Source organism: Babylonia areolata, chromosome 3 (assembly GCF_041734735.1).
Source record: "Babylonia areolata isolate BAREFJ2019XMU chromosome 3, ASM4173473v1, whole genome shotgun sequence".
Classification (NCBI taxonomy): domain Eukaryota; kingdom Metazoa; phylum Mollusca; class Gastropoda; order Neogastropoda; family Buccinidae; genus Babylonia; species Babylonia areolata.
In genome coordinates, this window is record NC_134878.1 from 50,833,635 (window position 1) to 50,856,964 (window position 23,330).

The 23,330-nt window shown below is 43.5% G+C and overlaps 1 protein-coding gene across 1 annotated transcript in view; it reads right to left on the reverse strand.

Moving 5' to 3' along the window:
- Positions 1–23,330, reverse strand: part of LOC143280081 (uncharacterized) — a 197,780-nt gene that overhangs the window by 120,369 nt on the left and 54,081 nt on the right. The window contains 4 exon segments of the mRNA XM_076584590.1: positions 114–206; positions 6,716–6,879; positions 8,610–8,675; positions 21,191–21,217. Coding sequence (XP_076440705.1) covers positions 114–206; positions 6,716–6,879; positions 8,610–8,675; positions 21,191–21,217 — 350 coding nt within the window.

Consider the following 23,330-nt stretch of genomic DNA (forward strand, 5'->3'; position numbering starts at 1 on the left):
CTGGAGAGAGCAGCCCGAATTTCACACAGAGAAATCTGTTGTGATAAAAACAAATACAAATACAAATACACACACACACACATATTCTGTGACTCTGGTTGTTGCCGCATTACCTTCTCCAAAAACCACTGAGTGCCAAAGGCCTGCTCCGCCAGCCCCACACGGATCTTGTACAGGGTCCCCGTCTCTTTGCTGTCAATGGTGATCTGGGCCACACCACACAAACCATGACATGAATGCCATTCTTTTTAAAGCATGAATAACATATTGAAGAAAATGTGTGTGACTCTGTGTGTGTGTGTGTGCGTGTGTGACTCTCTTTGTGTGTGTGTGTGTGTGTGTGTTTGCGCGCGCGCGCCCTTGTGTGGATATGCACGTGTATATGTGCGTGTCTCTGTGTGTGTGTGTGCCTCTGTGTGTGTGCAGGCATTTGAATGCTCCTTCATGTGTGTGACTGCCAGTGTTATGCAATTTTATGTCTTACCTTGCCAACGAAAATCTCCGCCGTTGCATTCATGAAACTCAGTGAAGCTTACTCCTATCTCTGGCATGAGTGAGTGAGTGAGAGAATCTGTGTGTGTGTGTGTGTGGCACTGTTATAGTGTGTCAGGCACCAATGGTAGAGATTTTGCAGCACACGCTGCTTACTGACAGACCCCTCCTACTCCCATTCCCCATCCTCTCCTTCCTTCCCCCTTCTCTTCTTACCAATACACTAAATGAACTCCTTCCTCTGACAGGACAGGCTGTAAACCCCGCCAACCCCCCTTCCCCTCCCCCTCCCTTTTCTACCATCTCTCCCTTCCCCCATCCCCTTCACCCTTGGCCACAGAGTGCCGAGATAGCAAGACCAGAATTTATGGGGGTTGATACTTCATAGTATGGCACCCCATTTATCCTAAGCCCCCCCCCCTCTCCTTTTCACCCCCCCCCCCCCCCCTTTACCCCCTACAGGCCCCCCTCCCTGGCATCTATCTCTGCTTACACCCCCTCCCCCTCCTCACCCCCTTTAGCACTGAGCCCAGAGGAAGCAAGTTATTGTGGAATATAAATACTAATTAAATGTGATGTCTCCTGGGATGTCAGGCCACAGCTGTTTACAGTCCCCTGCCCTTTTTCATTTCCTTTCCATCAACATCAAACCTGCTTTCTCCTTTGTTGACCCTTCCTCTCTGATTCTGATATTTACCACACATGACACTACCAGTAGTGTGTGTGTGCTATCCATGTTGATCTCTGGCAGGATGGCATCTGCCTCAATGGTCACCACATGGTGTGGTGTGTTTATCATGAGCTGTTTAGAACAGAATCAGGGCTGGGCGATCTTTCCTCCTCCTTCCCTTCCTCTTTTCACCCCCCCCCCCCTCCCCTCCCCTTCTCCTTGACAATGCTGGGTTCTGTGAGAAAAGTGCTGATGTGCAAATCCAGCACTGTTGGTCCCAGATTGGTCTGGCCAGGAGAGCCAGAAGGTCAAGACAGTACCATGGGGGCTGTGAGTGTCAAACTATCATCTATTTTTCGGACTTAGTTGAATGCTTGATTTATGGTATACTTGGATTCTGTGACTAACACACTGGCTCAGTGGGACTGTGTTCTGCTACATGAATATAAAGTGAACCCTAATACTTTGGGGGCTGTGAGTAATGCTTGTACTGGTAATTTGCTTTGTTGACAATTTACTTTATGGTTTTTGGAAACAGTTTGGAGTTTGTAGAATTGTGATGTTATGTCACAAGAGTGTTGAGAGATCCTTTTTAGCTGATGTGGTATTGCACAGTTAATGTAACTGGAATGTGTTGATGCAGATACCATGACTTGTGAGAGAGTATAGCCAGCATGTGTATGGCTTAATTGTATTTGAGGCTAGTGACTGAGGGAAAAGTGGTTAAAATACACAATGTAGCCAATACATGACTAAATGGAGTACTGGTTTAGGATATTTGGGTATCACCCCCCCCCCCCCCTTTCCTGTTTCCTCCAGGTTGATATTATGGTATGATGCTTGGACATCATGTTTGGGTTTACAGGTTGTGCATCTTGGCTTGCATAAATGATAATGTTCAGTAACATGTCAGTGGTGTGTCAGTTGTTGACATACTGTGGGAACAATGTAAGCATTCAGTCACAAAGAAACACAGAGATTATGTGTGTTGCATCTGTGTAGAATGTTTTGGTTGCAACAGTTGGAGTTATTTTGAGGTTTGACATACCTATTTTGTATGTTAGGTGGTGATGGTTATATTCAAGGTGAACAAATCTACAGGCTAACTGTATGCTCATGTGTTTCCATGTGTGTGTGCACATGAGTGATAATGCAACATGGGGAACATGTGTGACTTGGTAGTTGTGATTACCATGTGCTGTAGTCATGTTATATGCCAGTGGGGTAACACATAGCTGTGTGTGTTCAATAAGATTTGAGACCACTGAGAGGCAGTCCTATGTTGGTGCACACAGGTTGCTATATATTTACCAAATTACTTGGTAACTATATGATTCCCATGTAAACATTTTACCAATGAGATACTTTGCAGAGATAAAGTACAGCTTTGTTCAGTCTTAATGGAAACAGCTAATACTGGATGGTGATTTAACTGGAGTTAAACACTGGGAGTTTGTAATTGTCTGCCACATACTTGGTGCGACAGCTATTATTCTATGGTGGTTTGACAGGAGTTAAATACTGGGAGTTAGTATTTGTTAGTCATATATTTGGTGCACATTAACTTATATGTCACTGATTGTTGATAGTAAGCTAAATGAAGCTTGTTTTACATTTTTACATAGATCTCTTTGAGAAGAGAGTGTACGGCTAGACATTGAGTGTCAGAATGGAGAAAGGTTATCTGTGGAGTTGTTTACTTGTCCAGGCAACATAATGATGTTTCTGTTACATCAGTGTAATTATGTTTAGCATATGTTTTGGTATTGATTTAACCTGGGTTTTAATATTGTGTGTGTTCCAGGTGTGCTGTTAAGTTAGAGAAATAAACACCTCAATTCATCTTTCTAAAAGACCCTGCTGTGGTACGAGGAGAGAGTGGATTGTGCACCTACTCTACCTCTTCACCTCCTACTCAACCCCTGTCCCCACCACTACACTACCCCCCCTTTTAACAACTTGGCGTCGCCGACAGGATCAGCAGGTGAGGTGTCTCTTAGCTTTAGCAGCACACAGCCCAACGCAGACCAGCACAGCCCAACCCAGCCCGAGGATGACCATGCCTACTACCACAGCACAGCAGTCCCCCATGCAGTGGTGTGCAGCACCCACACTGCCAGTGTTCACTGGTGAGCCAGGCGAGACGTCGGCTGAGGACTTCGTCACTGAGGCGGAGAGGGTCCTGGCCGCATACCCCATGGGAGACGAGATGGCAGCATACTTCATCTACAGCCATCTGCAGGGAACCGCACGCAGAGAGCTGATGCTGCGGGACCTGGAGGACACCAACACCCCAGAGAAGGTGACCGGCATTCTGCTGGGGGTGTTCGGTGACGGACGGCGTGTCACCACACTGCTGTCCATACTTTTCAGCAGGGTACAACAGCCGGAGGAGTCCATCATGGACTACTCTCATGCTCTGCGCAGCATGGAGAGAACCATCCAGATGAAGATGACTGGGGGTCTCACCGCTGACATGCTGAGGGACCACTTCATCAGTGGCCTCTGGAACGCCTTGTTGAAAAGGGAGCTGCACCAGGTAGTGAGGCGAGAGCCTCAAACCACCTTCATCCAGGTGAGGGATGAAGCCCTGAGGCTGCAGAGAGAGCTGGAAGAGGACCAACAACAGCAACAGCCCAGGGAACAGATGGCACAACTGGGGGACAAACTGTTGTTGTTAGAGGGAAAAGTCAGGTCTATGCAGCGGCTAGTGTCAGGTCTAGTTGGTCAGAGAGATGAGGTTTTAGTTAAGAACAGGGCTGTGGGCAAAAAGAAAAAGAAGAAAGTCAGGAAAGGAAAAATCCAGTCAGCAGTGGGGGATAGGATTTCCCCAAACCACAACAAGGGTAAGGATTTCCCCAAAGTAAAGAGCAAGGTTTCCCACAATGAAATACACACAGACTTCCACAATGGTCTCAAGGGGCGGGATCACAAACTGAAAGAAAGGATTTCAGATAAACTGATGAAGAGCCATTCAGTAGGTGGCTGCAGTGGTGATGATCCATGCCGGGATGAATGGGTGCTGCTACCCATGCCACCTGATCCAGGGATTCCTGGTCAATGTTGGAAGAGGGAGAATGACTTAGACTGCCAAGCTGCAGTCAAGACTCCCAGACCATCATGCAAATCAGTGTGCACTGGTTTGTGTGAGACTAGCACCAGGTTTCATCTGAAGCCTGAAATTCACATGTCTTGTGGCTCAAAAGGTGCTAGAATGTCGGCTCAAATGGATAGGAACTGGGATGGGAGACTGACAGGGTCAATACTCCCAAAATGTAGTGTTATGTACAAGACTAATGTGAACCACCTGTCAGTGAGTAGACTTGCTGCTGTAGCCTGCTAGTGTATCTGGTATTTTGCGTACAGGGTGGTGTTTTAGCTGGAAGTTCAATGCTGCTTTTTATGTTTTATGGTTAATTAGTCTGTTGAAGTTACAATTTTTATACTGGCCTTTCTTGTTTGAAGGTTTTTAGGTATTGCTTTTTTGTTGTTGACAATGTTCTGCATTTATTTGCAATATGTAAGGGTGACATACATCAGATAATGTATGATGACAGGGATTCCTGTTAGATCCTTATGTATTAATGTTTCGCAAATGCTCTTGGATAGGGAACTTGTCTCGCCATTTGCATGAAGTGATTGATTTGTAAGCAATCTGCAGCAATGAGGACATTGCTTTCAAAAGCAAGGGGTGGATGTTATAGTGTGTCAGGCACCAATGGTAGAGATTTTGCAGCACACGCTGCTTACTGACAGACCCCTCCTACTCCCATTCCCCGTCCTCTCCTTCCTTCCCCCTTCTCTTCTTACCAATACACTAAATGAACTCCTTCCTCTGACAGGACAGGCTGTAAACCCCGCCAACCCCCCTTCCCCTCCCCCTCCCTTTTCTACCATCTCTCCCTTCCCCCATCCCCTTCACCCTTGGCCACAGAGTGCCGAGATAGCAAGACCAGAATTTATGGGGGTTGATACTTCATAGTATGGCACCCCATTTATCCTAAGCCCCCCCCCCCCCCTCTCCTTTTCACCCCCCCCCCCTTACCCCCTACAGGCCCCCCTCCCTGGCATCTATCTCTGCTTACACCCCCTCCCCCTCCTCACCCCCTCTAGCACTGAGCCCAGAGGAAGAAAGTTATTGTGGAATATAAATACTAATTAAATGTGATGTCTCCTGGGATGTCAGGCCACAGCTGTTTACAGTCCCCTGCCCTTTTTCATTTCCTTTCCATCAACATCAAACCTGCTTTCTCCTTTGTTGACCCTTCCTCTCTGATTCTGATATTTACCACACATGACACTACCAGTAGTGTGTGTGTGCTATCCATGTTGATCTCTGGCAGGATGGCATCTGCCTCAATGGTCACCACATGGTGTGGTGTGTTTATCATGAGCTGTTTAGAACAGAATCAGGGCTGGGCGATCTTTCCTCCTCCTTCCCTTCCTCTTTTCACCCCCCCCCCCTCCCCTCCCCTTCTCCTTGACAATGCTGGGTTCTGTGAGAAAAGTGCTGATGTGCAAATCCAGCACTGTTGGTCCCAGATTGGTCTGTTAACTTCAGCCAATTGGAAACGTTCTGGGTCGGAAGATAGTTTGCATATGGCGCCAGCTTGTGAACAGGATAAAATGAATAGGCAAGTGGGGTTTCTTTCTTTTCCTTCCTTGGAGCAGGCCAGGAGAGCCAGAAGGTCAAGACAGTACCATGGGGGCTGTGAGTGTCAAACTATCATCTATTTTTCGGACTTAGTTGAATGCTTGATTTATGGTATACTTGGATTCTGTGACTAACACACTGGCTCAGTGGGATTGTGTTCTGCTACATGAATATAAAGTGAACCCTAATACTTTGGGGGCTGTGAGTAATGCTTGTACTGGTAATTTGCTTTGTTGACAATTTACTTTATGGTTTTTGGAAACAGTTTGGAGTTTGTAGAATTGTGATGTTGTGTCACAAGAGTGTTGAGAGATCCTTTAAGGCTGATGTGGTATTGCACAGTTAATGTAACTGGAATGTGTTGATGCAGATACCATGACTTGTGAGAGAGTATAGCCAGCATGTGTATGGCTTAATTGTATTTGAGGCTAGTGACTGAGGGAAAAGTGGTTAAAATACACAATGTAGCCAATACATGACTAAATGGTGTACTGGTTTAGGATATTTGGGTATCACCCCCCCCCCCTTTCCTGTTTCCTCCAGGTTGATATTATGGTATGATGCTTGGACATCATGTTTGGGTTTACAGGTTGTGCATCTTGGCTTACCTAAATGATAATGTTCAGTAACATGTCAGTGGTGTGTCAATTGTTGACATACTGTGGGAACAATGTAAGCATTCAGTCACAAAGTATGAGTGAGTGAGTGAGAGAATCTGTGTGTGTGTGTGTGTGGCACTATGAACACACAACGTGTAGCACTCTGATCACACAACCCAAGTGTGGAAATTTTTGCACACCCTGTGCACATCCAGTTTGTTCAGTCATTCTGCTTTAGGAAGGGGTGTGGGGGAACAGATGACAGTCTCTCACCCTACACCCTCCAACATGGACCTTTACCTTGAACTCATCCGTGCTCCCTGGCTGGAAGATCCCATCCTCCCCGTGACCGACCACGATGGGGCCCACACAGCCACGGTCGCCGTACGCGTACATGACCACTTTGTCCAGGCACCCCATGTCAGCCTCACCGCCTGTGGTCAGCAGCAGTCCCCAGGTTCCAGCTGCACAGTGAGAAAGGGACAGTCACTATGGGGCAGGGTACAGGAAGGAAGGGGAGGAACTCTGTTTATTTGCTGGTTAATGTTACTTTGATTCTGGAAACATATAGAAGAAAGTGTCAGAATCAAAAGTTGAACTTTATATATTTTGACGGTTTTACATCATCTTCCTAAGCAATTTTAATTTAATGTCCCATCACATGTACGGGGTGACAGTTGATGTCTTGTTAATGTATTAATTTTCATATTTGAATGTCATCATTTGAGAAAAGAAAAGAAAAGACAGGACAGGAGGGGTTCAGGAAGTTGTATGCTGAGCTGTAGGGAAACAGAACAGCTGCAGGGAGGAATCAAAAGATGAACAAGAGAGGCAAGGCCTTCAAGACTCACTTGTGATACACTTTAAAAAAAAATCCAAGCTTTTTATGTATTGAGTATAATTTCAAAATGTAATGTTTAAGATGAGAAAGATCAGTTTAAAGCAAATTAAGTCCCCTAGCATTAATTACATAGTAATTTCCCTTTTTTTACTATCTGCACCAAAACGTTTGCAAAATAATTAAAACTTCCATGCTTAGCCAAAGAAGTTCCTGTTTGAACAAAAAATGATAATAATGACTGCTCTTGTTGTTGGGTCAGAATATCAGATCAAAGAGCCAAGTTTAGAGAATACAAAAAATATAAACAGTAAATGCAGTTTGCATATAATTAGGCTTCCTTTTTTTTTTTTTTTTTTTTTGTGCCCATCCCAGAGGTGCAATATTGCTTTAAACAAGATGACTGGAAAGAAATGAATTTTTCCTATTTTTATGCCTAATTTGGTGTCAACTGACAAAGTATTTGCAGAGAAAATGTTAAAGTTTACCACGGACACACAGACACACAGACACACACACCACACAGACAACCGAACACCGGGTTAAAACATAGACTCACTTTGTTTACACAAGTGAGTCAAAAATTTGAAATAAGCATAAATACAATTGAAGAACCCTGCTAATATCCAGTTATGCAATGCAAGACAAGGCTCAAAACTCTTCCTGCAGTCTCCACAGAAAGAGAAATAATAAATGCTACTAGGGTACTGCTTTGTCAGGAGTTGTTATGGATTGAGATCTAATGACAGCAATAATGATAACAACAGCAAGGCACAATACGGAGAAAGACTGAAACAGGTCAGTGAGTGAGATGGAAAAAGAGAGAAAATGGTGTACCTTGATCTTGACGTCCCATCGATCACTTTCTGTGAGTGCTGTGTTCTACTGGAATTGGATTGCTGAGGTCATTACTAAGAAAAGTAGGATCAAGGGACATTTCGTTTATTCAAACAGGAACAAAAAAAAAAGGACCAGACTGTCATGCTTAAACCTCTCACTTTATAATATACAGAGTTGTCTTCTTTATTTACTTTTCATTCCACGTAATCTGGATACGTTTGTATATCCAAGGTAATGTGTGTGTGTGTGTGTGTGTGTGTGTGTGAGAGAGAGAGAGATAGGTAGAGAGAGCTAGCTTTTCTGAGTGATGATCTTCACATGTATACTAATAACAGGGCATATGGCTGCCTGGTTGTGAGCGTTCTCACACCAATCAACCTCCACTCCACAGAGATGTGAACACATTTGTGTCCACTTGGAAAAAAAAAAGAAAGAAAAAAAAAGATATATATAGATAGATAGATATATATATATATATAGATAGATAGATAGATAGATACAGATACAAAGTATTACGTTCTGGTTTCTCCTCCTGTGGTGGGAGTGGCGTTTTCTCTTCTTGCTGCAGTTCTGGAAGAATATCTGCAATAGAAGGGTTAAAAGTTGTACCACAATATCATATGCTATATATAGTCTGGAAGGTTAAAGGTTGTACTATGATACCATATACATAATTTGGAAGGTTGAAAATTGTACTCTGATGCCATATACTACATGTATAGTCTGCATGTTTAAGGTGTTACTATGATACCACATGCTACATATATATTCCATTAGAACAGTGACCATCAACACTGATGTAAAGTAAATGTTACAATTCACACTGAGCAGTACCGTTCCAGCATCTGGATTCATTAAGAATTTAAAACATTGTGTTTGTGAACTGTTCACATTCGTGGCCTCTGATCAAAACGCTAACAGAAGAAAATCTTACAACTATTATAATGCTAATTTTTGTGTGAACTATTAACTTTTGATTCTGAACCAGGACGCATTCAGCAATAGATAATATGCGTATTATAGATATTATAGATCAGAACATTTTGCATGAAATACCTGTCGTGAAAGCCAAAAAAGAATTCTATTTCATCAAAGCAGAAAAAGTCAGCAGTGAAAAGAACCCTTGTTTAGAAAAAAGATGGATAAGTTAAAAGAAATGATGACAAATTGTGACCCCCCCCCCCCCCTAAAAAAAAAAAAGGGAAGAAGAAGACAGATGTGACAAATTTCCTGTGATTAAAAGATTTGTAACTTTCAATGAACTAAATGTAAACATACCCAAAATCACAAAAACTTTATAAAAATGTGAATAAGAATAAAACACACACACAAATTTTTTGGTTGAAAAACAAAGATATTATCAACACCACTGGCAAATCCTTCAAACTAAAAAACAACAACAACCCAACCCCAGTATATGCAGGTTGAGAGAGAAAAAAAAAAAAAAAAGGAAAAGAAAAAAGAATCACAGCAACAATACTGAAATGAAAAACCACCTTGCACCCATCAAAATACACACACAGTTTCAGTTTCAGTTTCTCAAGGAGGTGTCACTGCATTCAGACAAATCCATATATGCTACACCACATCTGCTAGACGGATGCCTGACCAGTGGCATAACCCAACGCACTTAGTCAGGCCTTGAGTGCATGCACATATATTTGTGTAGAGTGGATTTTGTCAACAGAACTTTGCCAGAGGACAACACTCTCGCTGTCATGGGTTCTTTTTCAGTGCTCCAAGGGTGTGCTGCACACGGGACCTTGGTTTTTCGTCTTATCCGAATGACTTGATGCTCAGTTTGATTTTCCAGTCAAACTAGGGAGAAAGGGCGAGAGCAGGATTCAAAACCCAGACCCTCACAGACTCTCTGTACTGGCAGATGAGCGTCTTAACCTTTCTTCTTCTTCTTCTTCTGCGTTCACTCGTATGCACACAAGTGGGCTTTTACGTGTATGACCGTTTTTACCCCGCCCTGTAGGCAGCCATACTCTGTTTTCGGGGGTGTGCATGCTGGGTATGTTCTTGTTTCCATAACCCACCGAACGATGACATGGATTACAGGATCTTTAACGTGCGTATTTGATCTTCTGCTTGCATATACACACGAAGGGGGTTCAGGCACTAGCAGGTCTGCACATATGTTGACCTGAGAGATCGTAAAAATCTCCACCCTTTACCCACCAGGCGGCGTTACCGTGATTCGAACCCGGGACCCTCAGATTGACAGTCCAACGCTTTAACCACTTGGCTATTGCGCCCATCAGCGTCTTAACCATTCTGCCACCTTCCTTCCTTCTTCCTACACACACAAACACAATTTACTGAACCAGTGCAACATTCCAAACCAATGAAAAGGTGACTGGCACAAGTCCCCAGGAAATCTACACAAAATTAAACCTCAAAGCAAAACTGGAAGAAGGGGATGGGGATGGGTGGGGGCGCACGCCATGAAAACCAGCATGATGCGTCACCAGACACGCCCCCACAGGGAACTGAAGCGCCAAGGGAGGAGAAAGAGAGTCCAAGCAAGAAACACCTGGCGAAGAGACCTCCAGGCAGACACCGAGCAGATGGGGCATTACCTGGAGCCATGCAGGCCAAGGAACAGGACAGGGGGACTGTGGAGGTCTCTTGCTGATGGCTTTTACACAAAGAGGGGCGATAGGCCTCATCATCGATTAATTATCCTTGTATTGTATTGTATTTTTGTACTGTATCACTCTTTTGTCACAACAAATTTCTCAGTGTGAAATTTGGGTTGCTCTCTCCAGGGAGAATGTGCAGCTCCAGTGAGAGTGCCACCTTATCCCCCCCCCCCCCCCCCACCTCCTCCCCCCCCCTCCCCCCCACCCCTTTTTTTTCTGCCTGCAAGTGTATTTGGCTTCCTATCAAAGTGGGTTTTTCGACAGAAGTTTGCCAGAGATAACCCTTTAGTCGCCATAGGTTCTTTTATGTGTGCTAAGTGCATGCTGCACATGGGACCTTGGTTTGTCATTCCGTTCAAATTGACTCTCCCATCACATCTGAACCCCAGCACTATGCCATACCTCACAATCTACAAGGTGATACTTTTTTTTGGTCTCAAAACAGGACTTTTTGAATGAATGTAGCTTGTGTGTGGCTAATTCTCATGCCTCTGTGTCTCCCCAAGTAATCCCCCAAAGCAAAGCAAATTATAATGATAATAATAATGCACATTTATACAGTGCCCTTTCTCTCTAAGAGCTCAGGGCGCTTTATATGAAAGAAAAATATTACAAGTAGCATAAAACATTCATGACCACTCTTTCTCAAAAAATCCCTACCCCCACTCACTCTCTCCCTTTCCCACTCCACATACATCCAAAGTGAGCTGACATGGGTGGTGCTGGAGAAAAGGAAGCTGAGAGTACTTATAGATAGGTTTTAAAAAGATGAGTCTTTAGTGATGAGCGAAAAGCAGAAATAGAATCAGATGCACAAATATGATGAGGAAGGTTGTTTCAGATGTGAGGAGCAGTAAAGAAGAAAGAACGTTCACCATAGGTTCTTGTATTGACACGAGGAAGCTTCAAAAGGTAACAGTCAGAGGAACAGCGGAGATTTCTTGTGAGAGTGTAAACACTGATAAGGTCAGAAAGATAAGTAGGTCCTGCGGAGTGACACGTAACTTTGTATTTAATTCTCGCTTCAATGGGGAGCCAATGTAGAGTGCGGAGGTGAGGAGAAATGTGATCTGTACATGGGACTCGGACAGTAAGATAGGCAGCATTGTTTTGAAGTTTTTGAATTCAAATTATGTTGTTTTCGCCTTGTCAACTGCAATGGAGCCATTTTAGAGCTGAACAGCCATCTGTTCTTAAAACCAATCTCAAAGTAATCCCCTGAGATCTGCATGGAAAAATCCACCAATAATTCCAAAACTATGTTGTCTCACTCAGTACAATCTCACAGTCAGCTCACTGCACGTTAATGCCACAAGGTGACTGAAGGGGCTGTGTGAAATACAGACAGCGACAGCACATTACTGCCACAAGGTGACTGAAGGGGCTGTGTGAAATACAGACAGCGACAGCACATTACTGCCACAAGGTGACTGAAGGGGCTGTGTGAAATACAGACAGCTACAGCACATTACTGCCACAAGGTGACTGAAGGGGCTGTGTGAAATACAGACAGCGACAGCACATTACTGCCACAAGGTGACTGAAGGGGCTGTGTGAAATACAGACAGCGACAGCACATTACTGCCACAAGGTGACTGAAGGGGCTGTGTGAAATACAGACAGCTACAGCACATTACTGCCACAAGGTGACTGAAGGGGCTGTGTGAAATACAGACAGCGACAGCACATGAGTGGTGGTTCCAAAGATTGATAACAACATAGTTATGACTGAACTATCACCAGGTGATTCCAAAGATTGATGGTGACAATGACGCACTCATGGCTGAAGTATCACTGAGTGATTCCAAGACTGATGGTGATAACAGCACAGTTAGGACTGAACTATCATCAGGTGACTTGAAAACTGATGGTGATAACACAGTTATAACTGAACTATCATTGGGTGATTCCAAGATTGATGGTGATCCTAACAGTTGTAACTGAACTATCATTGGGTGATTCCATGAATGATAGTGATAACAACACAGTTGTAACTGAACTATCATTGGGTGATTCCATGAATGACAGTGATAACAACACAGTTGTAACTGAACTATCATTGGGTGATTCCATGAATGACAGTGATAACAACACAGTTGTAACTGAACTATCATTGGGTGATTCCATGAATGACAGTGATAACAACACAGTTGTAACTGAACTATCATTGGGTGATTCCATGAATGATAGTGATAACAACACATTTGTAACTGAACTATCATTGGGTGATTCCATGAATGATAGTGATAACAACACATTTGTAACTGAACTATCATTGGATGATTCAAAGGCTGATAGTGATAACAACACAGTTGTAACTCAACTATCATTGGGTGATTCCAAGATTGATGGTGATAGTCACCCAAGATTGACTGATGGTGATAGTCACCCAAGACTGATGGTGATATCAACACAGCAATAACTCAACTATCATTGGTGGATTCCAAGACTGATGGTGAACACTGTTGTAACTGAACTATCATTGATATCTATCTATGATGCTGCTGCTGTATGTTTCTGACATTGTGGAGAGTGATCAATTCTTTGTTTGCTTTTCTTGCAAACATATTTTCAGAAACTGATGTCATGGTGGTTGTTCGTTTTTTTCTGGTTTATGTTCCATTGATGCAGTGTGTGTGTGTGTGTGTGTGTGTGTGTGTGTGTGTGTGTTATGTGTGTGTGTGTGTGTGTGTGTGTGTGTGTGTGTGCGTGCGTGCGTGCATGTGTGCGTGCGTGTGTGCACGCATGCGTGTGTGTGTATGCATGTGTGTGTGTACCTCTGTGTGTGTGTGTGTGTGTGGTCAAGAGAAACATCTGTAAAATTCAGTATGGCTTTTCACATGCAATAGCCAAAACATTTTGTTGTTGTTGCTGCTTTTTTGACTCACTTGTTTCAACACAAGAAAAGTGAAGGTGAAAAGTGAGAAACACAGAAAAAAAATCAGACATAAAAAATGTTGAAAAAACCCCCCAAAACAGGCCCACAAAAAGAAAAACACACTGTAACTAGCTGTGCATCCCTTTCCCATTGAATTTCATCATTTGCTTGTTAAACAAAACATAAGCAAAGTTCAGTCCCACTGAAATTGATTAATCCGTCATAAAGGGACAGTGACGACCACACACCATGAGAAATTCAGTCTCTCTGAATCAATTCTCTGTTGCAACAACCACAGCATACAGAGTGGTAGTATTTCAGTTTCATGTTAATTCATTATCCACTCAGATGGCTGAAGCATTTGAAAAGGGACTGCATTTTTGCCCCACTTTTGTTAATTCTCTTTTCAAGTGACTGCCACACACACACAGAAACACACAGTGATATCATTTTAGTACCGCCATATTAATCGTCCAATCCAGTGATGAGAAAACACATGCTGTGATGGCACTGTACGTGCTGTGCTCATCTCACCATCGTCATCATCATCGCCGAAAGTTACGTCCTCATCTTCTGTAACATCTTTCACTTCTTCGGTCACAAGTTCCTCTGTCAAGTTTTCTTCTTCTTTCATTTCTTCGGCTGCTTCGGTTACTTCTTCTTCTTCTTCCTTCGCTTCTTCTGTCACTGCATCTTCTGCCACTTCTTCTTCCTTCACTTCTCCTATTACTTCTTCTTCTTTGTCTTCTTCCATCAAATCCTCCAGCACATCATTATCATCATCCAATGGGAATGTGACATCCTCATCTTCAGTAGCTTCAGCGTTCTGCTCTGATTCTGTTTTAATTATGGCTTCGTCTTCTTCTGTCTTGAAGGAAACTGCTCCTTCCTCTTCTTCAGGTGCGTCATCTTGTTCCGTTTTCTCTTCAACTTCTTCCTTTTCCTCTTTTGCTTCGGAAACTTCTTCTGCTAGCATCTCTTCTTTTGCATCATCGTTATCATCATCAATCAGTTCTTCGAAGTCATCGCTAATGTCTTGCTGAGATTTGGGGGTGGACTGAACATCGTCAGGTGGTTTGCCTGCTGCAGGGTTTTCCTCTGGGGCTTCTGTGTCGATGATGTCTTCTATGTGAGGTATTGCAGTGATGTGAACTTGTGTCGCTTTCCTTGATGCCGCTGAGCAGGTGTGTGAAAAACAGAAGTGAGAACTAGCGTTTTAGTCTGTTGTACGGTACAGCTAACATTTTAGTCTGTTAAAATGTTCAGCTCATGTTTTAGTCTGTTGCATACATGTTGTATAACTAATGTTTTATAGTCTGTTATATAGTAATACTAATGTTTCAGTCTGCTGTAGACATGTAGTTTTACTAATATTCTAGTCTGTAATATAGTAAGCTAATGTTTTAGTCTGTTGCATAGTAAAGCTGATGTTTTAGCTGTTATAAGGTACAGTTAATGTTTCAGTTTGTTACACAGCATAACTAATTCTTTAGTCTGTTGTATAATGCTACAAGCAGATTTCAGCCTGTTGTATAGTACAGTTGTTATAGTGTGTCAGGCGCCTATGGTGGAAGCATGGGATTTTCTCAGACACACTGCCCACTGATGGACCCCTCCTTCCCACCTCCCTACTCTTCTCCCCCCACCCCCCTTCCATGGCATCTATCCCCACCAACACCCCTCCCCATACCCTCTCTCCCTTCCCACCCCCCCCCCCCCCCCCCCCCCCCCCCCCCTTTCCTTGGCCAAGTACAGAGGGAGCAAGTTATCAAGAAATACTAAGTAAAGATGGTATCTCCTCTGACCATTCTCTACCTATACCATCCCCTGCCCATTTCCCTTCCACTCCCATCACCCTCAACCCCGTCCCCCCCCCCCCCCCCCAACCCCCCTCCTTACCCCCCCATGTCGATCTCTGGCAGGATGGCATCTGCCTCAATGGTCACCACATGGTGTGGTGTGTTATCATGAGCTGTTTAGAACAGAATCAGGGCTGGGCCATCTTTCCTCCTCCTTCCCTTCCTCTTTTCATCACCCCCCCCCCCCCCTCCCCTCCCCTTCTCCTTGACAATGCTGGGTTCTGTGAGGAAAGTGCTGATGTGCAAGTCTAGCACTGTCCATCCCAGATTGGTCTGTTAACTTCAGCCAATTGGAAACGTTCTGGGTTGGAAGATAGTTTGCATACAGCGCCAGCTTGTGAAGAGGATAAAATGAATAGGCAAGAGGGGTTTCTTCCTTTTCCTTCCTTGGAGCAGGCCAGGAGAGCCAGACGGTCAAGACAGTACCATGGGGGCTGTGTGCTGTTAAGTTAGAGAAATAAACACCTCAGTTCATCTTTCTAAAAGACCCTGCTGTGGTACGAGGAGAGAGTGGATTGTGCACCTATCCTCTGCCTGTTATCCTACTCTACCCCCTTTAACAACTTGGCGTCGCCGACAGGATCAGCAGGTGAGGTGTCTCTTAGCTTTAGCAGCACACAGCCAACGCAGCCCGGTACAGCCCAACCCAGCCCGAGGATGACCATGCCTACTACCACAGCACAGCAGTCCCCCATGCAGTGGTGTGCAGCACCCACACTGCCAGTGTTCACTGGTGAGCCAGGCGAGACATCGGCTGAGGACTTCGTCACTGAGGCGGAGAGGGTCCTGGCCGCATACCCCATGGGAGACGAGATGGCTGCATACTTCATCTACAGCCATCTGCAGGGAACCGCACGCAGGGAGCTGATGCTGCGGGACCTGGAGGACACCAACACCCCAGAGAAGGTGACCGGCATTCTGCTGGGGGTGTTCGGTGACGGACGGCGTGTCACCACACTGCTGTCCATACTTTTCAGCAGGGTACAGCAGCCAGAGGAGTCCATCATGGACTACTCTCATGCTCTGCGCAGCATGGAGAGAACCATCCAGATGAAGATGACTGGGGCCCTCACCGCTGACATGCTGAGGGACCACTTCATCAGTGGCCTCCGGAACACCTTGTTGAAAAGGGAGCTGCACCAGGTAGTGAGGCGAGAGCCTCAAACCACCTTCATCCAGGCAAGAGATGAAGCCCTGAGGCTGCAGAGAGAGCTGGAAGAGGACCAACAACAGCAACAGCCCAGGGAACAGATGGCACAACTGGGGGACAAACTGTTGTTGTTAGAGGGAAAAGTCAGGTCCATGCAGGGGCTAGTGTCAGGTCTAGTTGGTCAGAGAGATGATGTTTTAGTTAAGAACAGGGCTGTGGGCAAAAAGAAAAAGAAGAAAGTCGGGAAAGGAAAAATCCAGTCAGCAGTGGGGGATAGGATTTCCCCAAACCACAACAAGGGTAAGGATTTTCCTAGAGTAAAGAGCAAGGTTTCCCACAATGAAATACACAGAGACTTCCACAATGGTCTCAAGGGGCAGGATCACAAAGTAGAAGAAAGGATTTCAGATAAACTGATGAAGAGCCATTCAGCAGGTGACTGCAATGGTGATGATCCATGCCGGGATGAATGGGTGCTGCTGCCCATGCCACCTGATCCAGGGATTCCTGGTCAATGTTGGAAGAGGGAGAATGATGTAGACTGCCAAGCTGCAGTCAAGACTCCCAGACCATCACGCAAATCAGTGTGCACTGGTTTGTGTGAGACTAGCACCAGGTCTCATCTGAAGCCTGAAATGCACATGTCTTGTGGCTCAAAAGGTGCTAGAATGTCGGCTCAAATGGATAGGAACTGGGATGGGAGACTGACAGGGTCAATACTCCCAAAATGTAGTGCTATGTACAAGACTAATGCGAACCGCCTTTCAGTGAGTAGAATTGCTGCTGTAGCCTGCTAGTGGATCTGGTATTTTGCGTACAGGGTGGTGTTTTAGCTGGAAGTTTAATGCTGCTTTTCATGTTTTATGGTTATTCAGTCTATTGAAGTTACAATTTCTATACTGGCCTTTCTTGTTTGAAGGTTTTTAGGTACTGCTTTTTTGTTGCTGACAATGTTCTGCATTTATTTGTAATATGTAAGGGTGACATACATCAGATAATGTATGATGACAGGGATTCCTGTAAGATCCTTATGTATTAATGTTTTGCTAATACTCTTCGTTGGAGAATTTGTCTCACCATTTGCATGAAGCAATTGATTGGTATGCGATCTGCAGCAATGAGGACATTGCTTTCAAAAGCAAGGGGTGGATGTTATAGTGTGTCAGGTGCCTATGGTGGAAGCATGGGATTTTCTCAGACACACTGCCCACTGATGGACCCCTCCTTCCCACCTCCCTACTCTTCTCCCCCCCCCCCCCTTCCATGGCATCTATCCCCACCAACACCCCTCCCCATACCCTCTCTCCCCCCCCCCCTTTCCTTGGCCAAGTACAGAGGGAGCAAGTTATCAAGAAATACTAAGTAAAGATGGTATCTCCTCTGACCATTCTCTACCTATACACCCCCCTGCCCTTTTCCCTTCCACTCCCATCACCCTCAACCCCGTCCCCCCCTCCCCCCCAATCCCCCTCCTTACCCCCCCCCATGTCGATCTCTGGCAGGATGGCATCTGCCTCAATGGTCACCACATGGTGTGGTGTGTTTATCATGAGCTGTTTAGAACAGAATCAGGGCTGGGCCATCTTTCCTCCTCCTTCCCTTCCTCTTTTCATCACCCCCCCCCCTCCCCTTCTCCTTGACAATGCTGGGTTCTGTGAGGAAAGTGCTGATGTGCAAGTCTAGCACTGTTGGTCCCAGATTGGTCTGTTAACCCGGAGAGCGCGATGAGCCACGATCGTGGCTTTCCCAGTAAAGTGCGATGGGCCACGATCGTGGCTCTGTTTACATAAGGTCCGACATCGTACGACTGTACTCGGCAGCCTTCATAAAACAGCCTCTTTCTGGTGTTACTGCCTCCCTGCTTGTGTTTGCACAAACTTTGACCGAGTTTATAAGTCCAGATCTTCGTATTTTTTTGAAAACAATGAGTGACACTGAAGTTGACAAAGCTCAGGAAATGAGTGACCTTGTCACTAGTGATGATTCGTTTGCTGACAGGATTCTGATGAAAACGGCTTTGTTATTTTGACACTTGGGCATGCTGGCTTGCTTGTTGTTCATTCAGTTTTGTGTCTCCAGCCACAAAAACGGGGGGGGGGGTGATGGGGGGGGGGGAGGGGTGGTAAAGTGGGTTAGGCATGGGTCTGTTGCGATTTCTTGACCAAATCAAGCTAGAAAACTGGAAATTATTTTGATTTAAAGCATTCTTGCTGCTTTTGAAAGCAACATGAGCTAAAAGAAAACATTTATTTCTGTTTTTGCCTGTGATTGCATAAAGTATTGTAGATGTGCGCGTGCGTGGCGTCCGTGGGTGTGTCTCAAACAAATAATACAATGCTTATAATTTCATTGTTTCAGTTATATTCATACCATGATTCTGCAGCCAGAACATTTTCTGCACAGTTTAATGCCAATCTTGAGATTTTGACTCTGTAAAAGATGTGAAAATACCTATAAACATTGTGGTTGACGTTTTTGGAAAACAAGTGTGCAAAATTTGTTGTTTATATCCTCTGGAATATCTCCAACTACTTACAAGGTACAGCCTTTTTCTTACTTTTATCTGATTCTTCATTCACTCTACTTTCCAAAAATGTATAGGTTTACCTATTTATTCTTACTGATAAGCATACAAATGCCCCAAATCAGAGCACAGGTAGCGGAGGCAAACTATCCCTTTGTTTTAAGCATGATTTCTGTATGTATGTTTTATTATATCCAGCACTTTCAGGATTAACTTCAGCCAATTGGAAACGTTCTGGGTTGGAAGATAGTTTGCATACAGCGCCAGCTTGTGAACAGGATAAAATGAATAGGCAAGTGGGGTTTCTTCCTTTTCCTTCCTTGGAGCAGGCCAGGAGAGCCAGACGGTCAAGACAGTACCATGGGGGCTGTGTGCTGTTAAGTTAGAGAAATAAACACCTCAGTTCATCTTTCTAAAAGACCCTGCTGTGGTACGAGGAGAGAGTGGATCGTGCACCTATCCTCTGCTGTTATCCAACTCTACCTCTTCACCTTCTACACCTACCCCTACTCAACCCCTACCCCCACCACTATACTACCCACCCCTTTTAACACAGTGAATACTTTATTCTGCTGTATAGTTTAACAAACACTTTATTCTGTTGAATAGGTTTAGCTAACACTTCAGTCTGATGTACATTTCATCTATTGCTTTAGTCTGTTGTGAAATTCAGCTTACACTTTAGTCTTTCTTTACTTCAGCTAGTGTTGTAGTCTCCTATAAAGTAAATGTTTTAGTCTGCAATACAGTACAGTTAACATTTAAGTCTGTTGTACAGTATATCTAATATTTCAGTATATTTTATTCTTTGAATATAGCATAGCTAATGTTTCAGTCAGCTGTATAGCACAAGTAATGTTTCAGTCTGTTATACTGTACAGCTAATGTTTCAGTCTGTTGTATGTGATAGCCTATGTTTTAGTCTGCTATACAGTACATGTTACTGAACTCTGTTACATAGAAAATCTAATGATTTTGCATGCTGTATTGTATTGTTAACATTTCATGCTATCATAGAGCAAACATTCTAAATACTACTTTTCCATTGCCTCATTCTTTCTCTTCCCCCCCCCACCCCCACCCCCTCACCTCCTACCCTGTTTTCTCTCTGATATATCCAAGACAGATGTAGACATGATTCTATTTAACTAAACGCCATAACACATAACGAATGCACAAGCACATACACTGACATGGCATACACAAATCAAAACGCCTACATAAATGTGGCAAGTCCTCCCCACATAGGCACTTGAAGTGTTGAAGTTTCTTGGTGATGCGTGCAGGTACCTGCGGCCGTATAGTTTGTTACCTGATGACTTTGTCCCTCCTCTGTTTTGAGCATGACTATTCTGTTTCTTCTTCCTCTGTATTGTGAGTGCATCCATTTTTTGGCGGTGGGTGGGTGGGTGGGTGGGTGCGGGTTGGGGTGTGGTTCAACTGCTTCTGAAAAGTGTTGTAGTTTTTTTGTGTTTTTTTTCTTTTCTTTTAATCAATAGTATCTTGAATCTGTTCATTCAATGTTTGTACACTCCTCAACATACATAGAAGTATGCATGCATGGAATGTAGTCATTCACATGCCTACACACGCGCACACATGTGCACACACACACATACACATGTGCACACACATGCACACAGCACAAATATACCCCCTATCACCATCACACACACAAACATACAAACACACACACTCACACATGCATATGACCACACATGTGCACTTTGCACACATGCACACAGCACAAATATACCCCCCCCCCCTCTCTCTCTCTCTCTCCCCTACTTTATCACTTTCAGTTTCATAGACCCACTGCTGAAACATGACACAACTTCCCATTCAACCAGACAACAAGACAAGTGGAAGACAACCAAAACTCCTTTCCATTCAGCAGACAACAGACACAAGACAAGTGATCTTAACTGTGACTCAACAGGAGACAGACAGGCAGAAGACAGACTGAAAGTGCTGAGCAGACGACATACAAAGTCCAGTCACTCCCAAAGCACCATCACCCACACACAGTTGTCTTTACCTGATGGTGGTTTGGAATCACTCGTTTCTGAACAACACAAACATAACACTGTGTGTTAAGAAATAGAAACAAAAAAATGCAACAGAGAAATGAATAATAAATAACAACAAATGAAAAAGACAAGAACAGTGGGAAAACAAATGCATAAAAAGAAAAAAAAATGAAACAAACAAACACACAAAAAAAAAAAAAAAAAGGAAAGCGATATAGACTGCTCAGAAAGACAGACAGACAAACTGAGAAAGAAAGACAGGCAGGAAATGCAGACAGTCATACAGAAAAAAAACTGAAAAAGACAAGAGACAGAAATAAACACACACACACACACACACACACACACACACACACACACACAAACATACACACCACAACCATCACCACACCTGTGCACAAACATACACACCACAACCATCACCACAAACATACACACCACAACCATCACCACACCTGTGCACAAACAAAAACACTGACTCACATAAACTCGTCTACATGAACATAGAGAATATATATTGACATTAATACAAAAATACAAAAAAGCAACAAGAAACACGTGATATTTTGCTAACAGATTTATTTTCCTATAATAACTTCTTTTGTTTGTTTGATTTCTATGAAAGATATCTAATCTAATCTTAATTAAAATAGTTTATCAAAAAACAGAAAAAACAACAGCTATAAAAATAAATGTATACGGGTACATTACAATTTCAAAGGCAACAGGGTACTGATATACACATACAAATTTCTATTTTAAAACAACAGTAAAATATAAAGTGGAAGCAACACAATAGTTTAGTGCAAACATATGTTATTTCTTAAAACTCCATACGTAGAAAACCAGTATTATTTGTTAGGTGCATCCCATACAAACAGACAGAAAAAAGGAAAGGACTAAATGAATAAGCATCTTTGAAACCATGCACAAGTTACACATAATATCAAAATGCCCAAACTCAAAGTGCCCAACATTAATGCAACAGAAAACATTCATTATAAAATGCATGATTTTTTTTTTCCATTTGAGCATGTATACATAACTACTAAAAAAAAATATTGAAAAAAAGCAAAATATATGGGTAAACTAAAGCAAGACATTTACATAAAGGATTAAAAGGATCATGAAATTTTAGACCAAAAATGAGAAAAATATAAACAAATAGTAATCAAATATAAACTCTTCTTCTACATCAGGCCTTGAAAATTCCTGTCTATTTGATTGTTCAGGGCAACAGTACCTTCTGGGGCCATATTCAAAAGACCATCGTGCCTGTAGGTAATAAAGGTGTACCTGTGGGCAAATCAACATCAGGCAAGGCAAACTGCCCGAGGGTAAGCAGTATCCGGTATTCAGGAACACTTGAGACAACCCGCTGGTCTTCAGACCCAAAGGCAAATTTACCCTCACTACCTGTCAAGGGTGACTGCCCACAAAGCCGAGTCAAACATGGCAGATCCTTTCATTGTGTTGTTTTTGCTGAAGGAAAACAGGCGTGAAGGGACCGAGAAAACCTGTTCTATAGTTTCAAAGATGCTGAGCTTATCAACAAATTTCAGTTTTGACGGGGATGTATTTGGGGCATTAAACAAGAAGTGGAACACAATTTACAATGTACAAACAGGTTTGGTGCTCTTCCACCACCTCTAGTTACCCTTTCTTCATTTGCCACCATTGTGAACAAAAAGAAAGATAGGCGGGAACTGTTGTGCTGTAAGAAGTAAAAGAGTTTGAGCAGAAGGGAATCCCCAGGATTTTGAAACATAGACCATGGGTTGGCTGCCTGAGTGCACCATGCGTGTCTTGAATATGAAGATAATTCAACCTTCAAGGTAAACTGTACCTGCGGGTCCCTACCATGTCAAAGGTAACTTGCCTTAACCCTTTCAGCCCTTTAAGGTTGTCTGCCTGTGCAGCCTTCCAAGCCTGGCATGTTTTGGCCTGGCTGCATCAACGGGAAGGTGTGCTTCACTTCACGCACAAATTTATAGCAGCCGCTCAACCAATAGCTACCGAACTTCACATTATGACTGAAATGTAGTTTTGAAACAAATTGCTGAAGTCTCAAGACAAAGCATGTAAAATTATACTTGTTACTTTTAAATCACAAACAGAAATAGTAAAATGTCAGCTTCTGTTGATGTT